The sequence below is a fragment of the Ambystoma mexicanum genome, chromosome 6p (genome assembly GCF_040938575.1).
Source record: "Ambystoma mexicanum isolate Mex_15411 chromosome 6p, UKY_AmexF1_1, whole genome shotgun sequence".
Lineage (NCBI taxonomy): Eukaryota > Metazoa > Chordata > Amphibia > Caudata > Ambystomatidae > Ambystoma > Ambystoma mexicanum.
In genome coordinates, this window is record NC_090935.1 from 616,025,551 (window position 1) to 616,037,882 (window position 12,332).

The 12,332-nt window shown below is 48.7% G+C and overlaps 1 protein-coding gene across 2 annotated transcripts in view; it reads left to right on the plus strand.

Moving 5' to 3' along the window:
- Positions 1 to 12,332, plus strand: part of CERT1 (ceramide transporter 1) — a 1,636,484-nt gene that overhangs the window by 1,106,121 nt on the left and 518,031 nt on the right. For both annotated transcript variants that reach the window (XM_069627469.1, XM_069627468.1), the window contains one exon: positions 2,044 to 2,176. In XM_069627469.1, the coding sequence (XP_069483570.1) occupies positions 2,044 to 2,176 (133 nt within the window). The remainder of the gene's footprint in view (positions 1 to 2,043; positions 2,177 to 12,332) is intronic.

Consider the following 12,332-nt stretch of genomic DNA (forward strand, 5'->3'; position numbering starts at 1 on the left):
GTGAGGTCCTTGCCTCAGTGCAGAGACTCAATGCGACTGTGGTTCTGGCCGCTAAGGAACAGTGTGACGGTGGCTCATCTGGCGGTGCTAGAAAATGTCACTGCAAATGTCTTGAGCAGGCAGATTTCAGCCTCCCACGAATGGGAGCTCTGTCAGGAAGTTCTGGAGGAGATTGGCTCTTTTGGGGTGATTCCTCAAGTGGACATCTTGCTTCCAGTGTAAACCGAAAGTGCAGGTTATGTTCCAGAGAATTTCCCTGTCCGGGAGCTCTGCGGGATGCACTGATGGTCAAGTTCACTTTCGACCTCCTTTATGCGTTCTGCCAATTTCCTGTAATTCAGCTGGTTCTTAAGAGATTGTGCCTTTTGAGAACCACGTTGATCCTGATCGCTCTGGAATAGGCCCGAGAACATGGTATCTGGATTTCTGGACATGGCCCTCTACCCTCGCTGGTGCCTTTAGAGTATACTCAACTTGCTTTCCCAGTCAGATGGGTAGGGTCCTCCACCTGTAACGTAGCAGCCTGAACCTTTATGCTTAGCTACTGATAGGTTGATATACAAGGAGTGGGACTTTTTTGGACAATGTTCTCAATGTGCTCCTTTCAGCTAAGAGGCCTGCTACAAAATCTATTTGTCTGCAGGTGGCGTACATTTTTCCATTTGGCGCAGGGAGAGGGATCTGGATCTTTTATCCTGTCTGCTATCCCCTGTGATAGATTTACTGCTATCCTTGGCCCAAGCGGGCCTGCAGATAGGCACTGTGAAAGTTACCTCACTGTTATTTTGGTTTTCAAGCGGGCCCCGGAACAGGGCTTTTTCTTCACAATCCCCACTGATACCAGTGTAGTATGCTTTTTTGGCTTTCCGGACTGCTGATTTGTAAATTCAGATTTGTCGTTAGTGTTTGTTTTTTGTCCAGTTGGTTGGAGTGTTTTCTCCGTTGTTCTGGTTATCCTTTTTATTATAACTCGCTCTCTTCTGTGAATCATCACACTGCAATTGAATGCTATGATCTGGCTGGCATAGATGTCTGAGGGCCTCGGGGTGCATTTTGCAGAGGAGAGGCTGCCGTCTCTGCCCTGCAGAGGAAAGTCCCTGTCCTGTACAGCTGCCAGGCTGAAACGCTCTCCCTACCTGCTCCACTTGGCGGTTAGGTGGTACACCTTGGTTCTACGGTCACTCCACGTCAGACTGCTAGGGAAAAAGGGCGGAACGGAGGTCACAGGCGTGGTACCTTTATGCTGGCCCTGACGTTCTTTCCAGCACGGGCAGAGTCTATATGTAGCTGCTCTGCACCCTCTGTGGTTGAAACGTTTCCAAAGAGCAGCTGCGCTGGGAGATAAGGTATCAAAGTCGAGGAATCGGTGCAGTAACGTCCATCTGAAAGAACATTACAGAGAGGTGAGCAATTTGTTCTTTGAAGATTCGGTTGATGGAGAAATGTTTGCTTATCCAACACCCCAATATGACAATCCTGCCCACAAATTCGGTGACAAAAAACAGGTTGGCTGTTTGAATGCTGAGGCAATTGTATTTGAAATAAAACTGATTTATTCTGATAAAAAAACAGCCTATTTCTTGTCCCAGTGTTTTGGGGTAGATGATCTTGATCGGGGTGTTTCGATCAGGGGACATTTCTCTGTAAAACTAGTCTTGAAAACCAAGATATAGCAGGTGGATTTTCTCTTTGCCTCATTGAGGGTATCAATATGTGCACTTTCATTCAACTATTAGAAGGCCCCAGTGGAACTGTACATGTAGAATTCTGTGTTGTCCCGGCGGACACAAGTCCAAGAGGTTGCACAATCAGCTAATTTAATTGTCTGTGATGCAAGCAAGGTCTTCAGATGTTTTATTTCATGCATTTATTTCTCAGAGAAGCTAAATGAAGATACTGCTTCTTGCCTTGTTCATTTCTGAATTTCATTGCATACTCTTATTCCATGGCTCCACCAAATGTAGTTTACGTTAATTGTTTATTTAAAAGAATGTCAAATTAAGTTTGTTTCATGCAGTATCTTTTTTTTACATATTGCCGTAGGTGTACAGAAGAGAAGTCGAAGAGAATGGCATTGTCCTCGACCCTTTAAAAGCTACTCATTCTGTTAAAGGGGTCACGGGACACGAGGTCTGCCAGTACTTCTGGAATGTTGATGTGCGTAATGATTGGGAAAGTAAGTAGACCAGTAATGCAAGTCAAGGTTAAAAAAATAAATTAAAGTTTTCGACAAAGTTGCCAATGCATCGTTCTGTATGTTGTGAATGCTTGACACATTTCACTTAAAAAAATAAATAAACACAGTACTGCAACGGCATAACAAACACTGTTTACATTTCTCAATTAATGGTTGTTGCATTTACTCAAAGTCCCTTCACTCTGTCAACTGGAATGTCACTACAGGATTGGAGCACTACAGCAGACAATGGAAAAATGATGCTTAGGCACATCTGCCCGCATCCCTGCTCATGCACTGGACCTTGCACTCATGGTTCAAAACACTAGTCCTTTTCTCCTTATTCTGTGTGCGCCTCTGAGCCACACCCCATGCAAGGTTCAGGGTTTTAACTCTGCCCTTCCAACAGCAGAATGTTTTGACATGCACACTTGTATGGTCTGTGACTGAAGTGATTGTGGCCATCCTCACTTCTGTTTGACATATTTCTGAACTCTTGATGAAACTGATGTCATCCATCTTTCCACAGAGGTAGCGTCTCATGTGGCCAGGGGATGGCATTCTCTACCTGATCCTGATCCTGGGGGTGGCTATATGCAGGAGGACGGCAAACCTCATGGGGATGACATGGCATCGTTTGGAGAAAGTTGCATATCCCCCATTCCCTTTTAGGGATATTCCCTCGCTTCCTCATGCCTTGATGGCATATTGTAACAAACCTCAACTACTTGCAAAGCCTATTGCCAGTATTCCTCAATACCACATGAAAAGCAGCATGATGGGAACTGAATCGAGGAAGAGGCGAGGAGTAATATAATTGTAATTGTTGTTTTATAACTTGCTTTATATCGGAGACCAGTTTCTAAGTGCGAGACCGGGTTTCGATCCTGTGTAGCTGTATGTTGTCTTGCTTCCTAGACAAACGCGTGCTTCCAAGACAAACGCTTTGCCACTGAGCTATCCTCCTGGCCTAAAGTAGTAATTATTGCTCCTAAAGATAACCAAGGCCAGCGGTCTAGTTGTTGGGACAATCCAATTGGCCCGTCACGGTTCAAAACCATGGCAGGAAGGTAAACATGGAGTATTTCAGCGCAAGGCAGTGCAAGGTACTGGCGGCATAGCAGAAGTCCGAGCAGCATAAAGGAGCACGAGGAGGACACCCGGTGTTCAGCGTGCTCAGAGCAGCTCTGCCGAGGCAATGGCAGGACACGAGAAGCAAGTCGTGCTTTCAGAGTGATGAGGGTGTTGGAACGCGGACTGAGACTTGAACGTCTGTCAAAGGTTCTTGCAGTGGCTGCGAGAGAAGTGAGAGCCAGACAAACAACTGATGTGGAACCTGGAAAGCCGCAGAAGCCCAGGAAGTAAAGCAGTGGGCCCAGGGAAAGTTCTTGAGGAACTAAAGCACTGTCGGGAAAGAGAAAGGGCCCTATACAGTGGAATTGGGTTCAGTGACCCACAATAAAAACTTGGGAAAAGAGAAATCAACGGGACATTGTTGAGATCTGGCAGTAGAGTTAGCAGATGTTTTGTAAAGCACGCTGAATGAGAACACACTGTATAAAGAAATTGCATGAAATTCCTGTCAGAGTATACCAGGCAAAGTCAAATGTATACAATGAACTGTAAAAGAGAATCCCAAGGAAGACCCATGCCCTTGGGAATTTTGAATTACATTTTAATGAGGAAGAAAACTGTGCCAGGGAGTATACCAGTTGTCATGTGAGTCTGAGACCCCCCCCCCCCGAATTGCAGTACGGTTAAGAGGATCCCAAGGAAGACCCATATCCGTAGGATTTTATTTATCTACGATGTGGAGAGAAATCTGGGGAAGGGAGCCATGTCCCTGGGAGTGGATTACTGCAAGCAGAAGGAGTTGTCCTCTTGAACTGCAAGGAACTTGGGTTCTTTTTTTGTTGTGAAATGTGTATTTTCTGGAGAGAAACCAGAGTAAGAGTCCTTTCCTGGCGCTCTGAACATTGACCATTTGGAACCTGTGTTGAGGTTTTGTGTCGGATTTGTGCGCTTTAAGAAGCAGAGAAAATTCCCTTAGCACATTAGATTTAGTTTTGTGAGGGCAAGGACAGGATTTCGGACACAGGACATACATTTACTTTGGACATCTTGACACTGGACAGACCCTTAGGTTTGGTTGAGGTAGGGAAATACTGCCTAGATTAGGGACAGCAAGGCATTTGCCAAACCCTTTTGTGTTTCAATAAAGGTTTATAGGCAAAATCATGAGCTCCTTGTCTGCGTCTCATTCCTGGCTCTTCACAATTTGGAAAGGCACCGTGATCCTGCGAGCTGTAGGTCTCTGGTGGTTCACAATCTGAGACGTGCACACAAGTTCTGTTCGAGTGTGACCACAACTTACTGTTAAACCTGAATACCTGCACCAAGCACCCCTGACACAACACCAGGGGCCATGTTAAAGGTCTATTTCGCTTGGAGGCTTACTCTTTGCTAGCATTTAAGCTCCCAGAAGCACCTTCAACCCTTGACTCCTTTCGATTGCAATTCGCTCCCTCAACCCTCAAAATGAAAGATTTCAGGGCGATACTTGTACAAAGAAGCACAAGTCTTTCAAATGTGCTTCCAAGACCAAGTGTGGCATAACACCCGATTATACTGTGGTACACAACCCTCCTTATGTCCCACTGTCCTTAAGTGGAAGTTTTCGGTACATAATTAAATTACTATGGTCTTCATGTACCTGCTGTAAAAATGTGTAATGTTTTAGCAACTTATGCGTAGTTGGATCTATAGCAGATACCTGTCCAAACCATTAATTGGCCCGGTTAGGCACAATCCTGTGCAGTACTCTTAGGGACCACTACACAAGATTAAGACTACAAGTGGTAGTACAATTTCACCTTTGGTACAAGCCTGTACTACAAGTGGTAGCAATGGCTGAGCAGCCAGACTTATTTCAAGAGCAAATGAGCAGTAGTAGAGATTACACAAAGGACTACAATTACTGTGACTCAAGCAAACACTGACTCAAGGTTTCTGGTTAAAAAGTAAAAGTACATTTATTTTTAGATCTGTTCACAAAACACTTTACTTCTATTAAATTAAAACCACACTTCAAATACACTACACACAACCAATTCCCCTTGTGCAGAACAATTCAAGGTAAGTAACTTTGGATTTGACAGACCGGTGTTGTGAAACAAAGACGTTGTCGGAGGTTGTTACGCGATCACTTTTTGACAGTAATGACAGGTCGGTCTTACAAAAGAAAAGCGTACCTGCGAGAAGAAATGTTCCCATAGTCAAACACACTTAGCACATGAATTAACACGAGAGTTAGGGATAAAAATCATAGGCAATACTTTTGTGAAGGCAGATAGAATCAAGAGACACTTTCTAAAACGTAGATAAGTCTATAGGCCTGCGCCAATGTCAAGTGGGACAGGGCTCTGTTGTCGAGGATCACAAGATCAGAACAGTTCACAATTCGAGATTGCCAGGAGTACTTAGATATTGTCAAAAGTGAAGCAAAAGTTATAAAAGGGAAGGAAGAAAAGGGCAAGCCTTGGGTGAGGAGAAAGGGTTCACCCCAATTCCTCGAAGCTGGACACAGTACCTTATTCGTATGAAGAAAAGCTGGTGCTACGGCAGTTGTTCCTGGTAGTTCCTGCAGACTCACGGTTCCTGAAGCTTCAGTCGTGGGGACAAGAAGGACGATGTCTGGAGCGATCGGCACTACACAGGGATGAAGCAACAGTGAAAAAAAGGTGCACTCCTTTAAAAAAGCAGAGGCTCTTCAGATGGCTATCCGGACCACTACAGCTGTGTGCAGCGATTTCAACCAAGAAGAGGATCCTCTGGCTGTGGAAGGTGAGCTGGTTGATCCCACCAAGCTCAAGGGTAGAAAACTCCGGACTGGATCTTCTCTTGTCGTTGCAAGCAGCCGTCTTCTTCTCCGCTTCTCTTTGGTTCCTTGCTGTTCCAGTGGCAACTGACTTCCAGCCCAAGAGTCCTGCCTTTTATGCCAAAATCCCCCATTCACACAGCCTGGCTGTCAATCACTCAGCAGGGGCGTTGTCCGGCCCGGACAACCACCTCAGCCAATTGACACAAAGTGCGACTCGGGTCTCCAAAGAGACCCTGTGCAGGGGGTGACTAACCTCCCCCCCCCCCCCCCCCATCATATTCAGCTCACTTAGACACCCAGACGCCAAAGGAGGGCTTCTGGACAGAAGCCTGCCAAAGGTCGGCGAACAAAGAAGGCAAACCTGGTTTTCCACACAAGGTAAAACACAAGAAGGACTTTAACAAAAAGAAATGGTGATAAAACCCAACCAGAGCCAAAATAAAAAGTATTTGGTCAAGCGGGTTTAAGTTAGAGGCTAATACAATAGCCTAAAACAGTACCACGTTTATATAGTATAATCGCGATAGAAAAGTTAGGGTACATACCACTGGCACCAGCCAAGTCTTAGTGTTAAGAGAGCTAAATAAAGCTCAGAGAGGCACAGACAAAAAGGGGTAGGAACTAACCCTTTACAATACTCCATGTAAAATTGGGTGTATTGGGTCTGCAGTTTAAAATGACTACATAAAGTAAATGGCAACTTTACCTGTTTCTGGGGGACAGTAGTCCGCCCCAGAAAAATGGAGTCAGTGGGAAGTCTAAAAGACAACCCTGTGTCACTGCACTGAAGGTGCTGTGTAACCCCCACAAAAAGTGGGGCTCATGGAGTGGTGTAGCTCCAGAGACCAAGATCACACAAACAGTAGAAATACACATGGCAAAACACATGTAAGAGTGGGAAAAAGGCTCACACTCTTACCAGGTGGAAAAAGTAAACCCCAGAAATCCAGCAGAGCTGCTGAGGGACTCACTAACTCACTAGGTGAGGGAAATTAGCCATAAATGAGAGTTCTCCCTAACAGGCCCCCTGAAATGCCCTGCGCCCAGGCACTCCAACGTATTGGCCCTCGTGCCATGTGATGTATACGTTGCACTGCTACCTTTTCATGGTCCTAGGTGCTCTAGTGGATCTGAAAAGTAAGAGGGGGGGGGCGTTTGTTAGAATGGGAGAGCGCAAGAATGCTTTTACTGGATTTTTAATCCTTTATTATTATTTTTTTTTTCAGTTCGGAAAAACCAGTCACTGTTAGGTTTGCTACTAGGTGTTGTGTTGGTGTGTGTTCTGGTGTGACTGCTTTTGTGTATGGCTTGGTGTCAGAATTTGAAAATGGAATTCAGTAATTGGAGTTGTTGTGCATTTTGCTGTATGATTTTAGATTTGGTGTTGCATTTGATAGATTTGTGTAGTCTTTTGCCGGAATATGAGTTTCAATAGAGTTAATGGTATGATTGGGGAGGTCCCCTTGGTTTAGACTGAACAACCTTATGCTGTAGTTGGCGATGTTATCTTCTTCAGAATTTAATCTTTCATAGATTCACATACTTTGAATATTCCCCACCATCAGGCTGGGAATCTGACACTTTCTTGTTTTTATATTAAAGAAACAGTCCATTCACTGCATTGTGGGTACTTTTTTTTCCATCCAATGGGACGTCTGGTGCTAAGCCCCACCCCTAGAGGCCATGTTCAAATCCAATGAGACATCTTGCTGAGGAGTCCTCCAGGTCGGATTGGCCACTCAGCCATGACTGGGCTGGTTTTGAAAAAAATAAATATTTTGAGATCTATTTTTTTTTCTTTCAAAACCATATTACATATTTTTCATAGTGTACTTAGGGACAATGCTATTCTCCAACATGGGGTCTGGCATGCATTCACATGCTCATGAATATTCCCTGTCGTCAGGCTGGGAATCCTCGGTAAACAAAAAATCAGTATCAGTTTCGGTTCTGATCTGTCTTTCTCAGTAGTAACCAATCGCTGATCTATGGGTCATACTGCCCCCAGCCAATGACTGCCCTCTCCCTTAGCCCCGCCCCTGGCAGCCATCCTCAGATTTTTACCGCATGCTCAAGTGTTGGGAGTCCTCGTGTTTAGCTCTCGAGTTTTTTTACTGCGTTTTCACGTTTTTTCAGGAGAATTTCTCATTTTTTCGGTTTAATCGAGCCTCAAGCACCACCGTTTCTACTTCCGATAACAGGGACCCGTTTCGGAATTCTTCTGTGCCCCTCAAGGGTGAGGTTTTCGTCGAGTTTACACTTTTTAGAGGATTCCGGAAGATCTGTGGCCTACCTCAAGACATGGCCCAGGACAAAGGGAGCTCGACGCCCGGATCCAAGCTGTTCAGGAACTGCCCTGGATGCGGATTACATAACGTTTTCAAGGAGGACGAGCATTCGCGATGTCTCTACTGCCTCCATGGGGACAAGACGCACGTGGAGAAGGACTGTGCGTTCTTCAAGAACCTTTCGGAACGGACCAAACAAGATGGTCGTTCCCGCCTCGCCATCTGGCTGGAGAAGGGCACAGCAAGTGAGAAGGCGAAGAAGTCGTCTGAGCGGGATTCTAAGTCCTTTGAGGGCGCCCCGGCGACGGGGGCCCAACAGAAGGCCAAGCACCGCGAGTCCGCGAGCGCCAAAAGGTCGGGCTCTTCGGTAGGCAAGCAGGGCGCTACTTCCCCGGCACGTTCGACCACGAGCCAGCGCTCTGGGTCGGGGAAGAGGAAGTCTGAGAACCCGGATAGGCCGCTGGAGCGGACCCGGTTGATCACGAAGGGGGAGCGAGGCGTTGACCCTCCCCCCAAGGCGAAGGCCCAAAACACACCTAAGGTGGTGAGGGCCTTGATCCACCCGGCTAAGGCCTCTACCGAAGTGGTCTCTGCGACCCCAGTGGAGAAAGCTGAGACTACGCCAATGGAAATTGCCTCTGGGCCCAGAGTATCCCTGCTGCCGCGGAGGGAATCCTCTTTCCAGCCCATCGCTAAGACCCCCGTGAAGCCCCCGGCATAAAAAGAGGGGGGGGGCCGGTGGCCGTTAAAGACTCGGAATCAGCCTCTGAGGAGGAACTGATGGAGACCGAGAGGGGCCTCAACGAAAGGTCCATAGGCCTCAACGAGAGGTTCGAGAAGGTTCAATCCCAGGGGACGGTCCCTACTGACGTGATCGATGATAGCGACAAGGACGACGAACAGGGCCCACGGGAGCGGCCATCCCGTCCGTCGCAGCCATTGCCCAAGCCCCAGGATAGCTCGGCGGCCATTTTGTTGGCAATCCAATCCTTAAGTACCGAGATAAGGACGAGATTACCATGCACCCCAACGGAGGAGCCAGAACCAGTCCCGTCGGGAAGCCCTCCGAACAAGCGGAGGAGAGTCCACCCTGCTCCGCCCTTCGTGCCTGCGAGACCGGCGGACCCCTCATCCCCCTCGTCGGGAGAGGATACGGCGACTGGGACGGAAGATGGCAGCGATGACACAGCGGACATCCCGTCACCTCCCCCGCGGGCGTCCCCAGCCGACGAGGTTGGCTCTTTCCACGCCATGATAACCAGGGCATCCGAGCTCTTCCAGCTCTGCCCTGAAGAACAGAAAAAGGAGGGGTTTCTGTACCAGCGAAGAGAGGCTAAGAGGAAGACGGTCCTCGCAGTGCCTTTACTCGACATCTGGGACGAGGGGCTTGCTGTCCTCAAGAACCCTGCCACGACACCCGCCAAGAGGGACAGGTACGAGAAGAAGTACCGAGTCCCCGATGCCGCCCCCTTGTGCCTCAGGGCCCAGCCCACGCCGGACTCAGTCGTCTCGGCAGCGGCTAAGAAGAAGGCAGCGGGTGCTGAGGACGCACCCCTCCTTCATGCCCAAGGTGCCGTCGGACTTCCACCTCAACGAGCCCTTGGTGTTACCAGTTTTCTTTCCGTCACCTTTGACGCCGGCCGAGAGGACTTTGCACTCGCTGGATGTAGCTAGAGCGCTGAAGTTCTACGTGGACTGCACCAAGAGTTTTCGGAAGACGTCGCAAATGTGTTTGAACTTTGGGTCTGTGAATCAAGGAAGGCTCTCTCAAAGACTTCCATTTCCAGATGGCTCTCCGGCTGCATTATGCATTGTCACCGGTTGGCAAACCGACCGCTGCCCGGCCGTCCGAGAGCCCATTCAACCAGAGCGATCGCTGCTTCCACGGCGTTCCTGTCTAGCGTGGCCCTGCTGGACATCTGCAGGGCTGCTATGTGGAGGTCGACGCACACCTTCACAAGATTCTACTGCGTCGATCAGGACTCCAGGGAGGAGTCCAGGGTCGGCCAAGCAGTGCTGCGCAACCTGTTCGCTTAAGGTGAGCCTGGTGAGGAGGTAAGAGATGCTAAATGTTGAGTTGTTGTATTGCTTAATGTTGAGCCTGTTGCCACCTCCCGTGGTTGTGCATGTGTATACTGCTATGTATTTTTATTCATGAGCATGTGAATCCATGCCAGACCCCATGCTGGAGAAGGAACAAGTTACTTACCTGTAACTGTTGTTCTCCAGCATGCGAACCCTCCCACCTACCCCTCTGCGGCTCTTCACTTGGTCATACTGCTTCTTGGCGTGCTACCAAATCTGAGGATGTCTGCCAGGGGCGGGGCTTAGGAAGAGGGCAGTCAGTGGCTGGGGGCAGTATGACCCAGAGATCAGTGATTGGTTACTACTAAGAAAGACGGATTGGAAACGAAACTGATACTGATTTTTCCTTTACCGAGGATTCCCAGCCTGACGACGGGGAATATTCATGAGCATGTGAATCCATGCCAGACCCATGCTGGAGAACAACAGTTACAGGTAAGTAAAGTGTTCCTTTGATGCCACTACCAGTTTTGTCAAGGGGTGAAAGGTCATGTTTCATTGCTTCCCGGGATGTCATCAGAGGTCAAGGGTCATGAGGCGAGAGGTGGGCACTTTTTTTTGGGTGTCCGGGGCTATTTCTAGTCCCAGTCAGACCCTGGGAGTCCTTGCACCTTTTTACCAGGAGAAATCTTTTCAACACAGATTTATGAGCGTAAAAAACATTTACAATGGGCATAAGCACGAAGACTGCATTTATTGCTTATACCAAAACCATACCAGTGAAGATTGTGAAATATGCTAAGGATTCAGTGTTCTGGCTAATGAGGGAAAATATCCACCCTCTGAGATAGTCTTCTAAAAGTGTGACCGTGGCAAGGCTATCTGAGAGGGCTCTTTCCCATTCTCTGTAAATGTCTGAAGAAAAACCCTGCACACAAGAAAAATGCAAGTAACAAAAAACAGGGCATGATGTTCTGTCAATGCGAACCCACGATTGTCGACCATGTTCCAGTCTACAAGTGGTTAGTCGACAGGCGGTCCATGAGTCAGCCCCCAAGTGCCACTAAACAAGATAACAATGCAACTGTCTACGGGGTGCCAAGCACTGTCGATGATGCACACGCCATCGATGAAGACAGCTGGGTCATCAATCCGTTAGTCTAAAATACTATTAAAAATGCCACTGCAAGAACCACCAGGGGGCGCAGAGATGTTCTGACACATCTTCACTGGTCTCTTCCAAAGGGTGTGAAAAAAGGGACCTGAGCCCCCCTAACCCCCCGGAGTGAAGTGCGTACCCCCACCGCGGCTTCCTGACAGCGCGGGGCACCGAAGGATTCCCACTCAAGTCTTCCTGCGAGGAGTTTTTCCCCCGAGTTCGGATCGAGTGAAGACCGGAGGGTGAGAGAGCTTTGCTTCCCCCAGCCCCGCGGCTCCACACAAAACTAGGAGCCGTGGACCACGACCGGCCTGAAGTCCCTCCATACCAAGCAGGAAGGAGAGTGGCACCCCCCCCCCCCCCCCCCACTGGAGCCAACACTGCACCTCACCGAGCCCAAGCAAGGGAAATCGAGTACGGAGCCGCATGGGGGCTGCGTTCTGTGCCTGACGGTTCACGCTCCTCCCGCTGGCACAGACTAGGTGCTGCCTTGAGGGAGCCGCGAGGAGATAGCAGGGGAGAGCGCACCTGAGTCCTGGACCTTGCGCTGAGGGATCTCATCTCCCTCCCCACCCGCGAAGCCAATCCTCATCCGGGGGCTACTGAGAGCGGCGGCCCTCGCCGGCGAGTTAGACCAGCAGGCACCCTCCCGCAGGGGTTCCTCCCCCGCATTGGATCCTCCTTGGGCCCAGCGCACAGTCCTTCAATCGGGCCTGGAAAGGAGAGCCCCTGAAACCCTCCCCTCCACAGAGTCATAAGGTGATAGAGCACCCCAGCAGTCGGAGCAACATTGAAGGCTGAGAG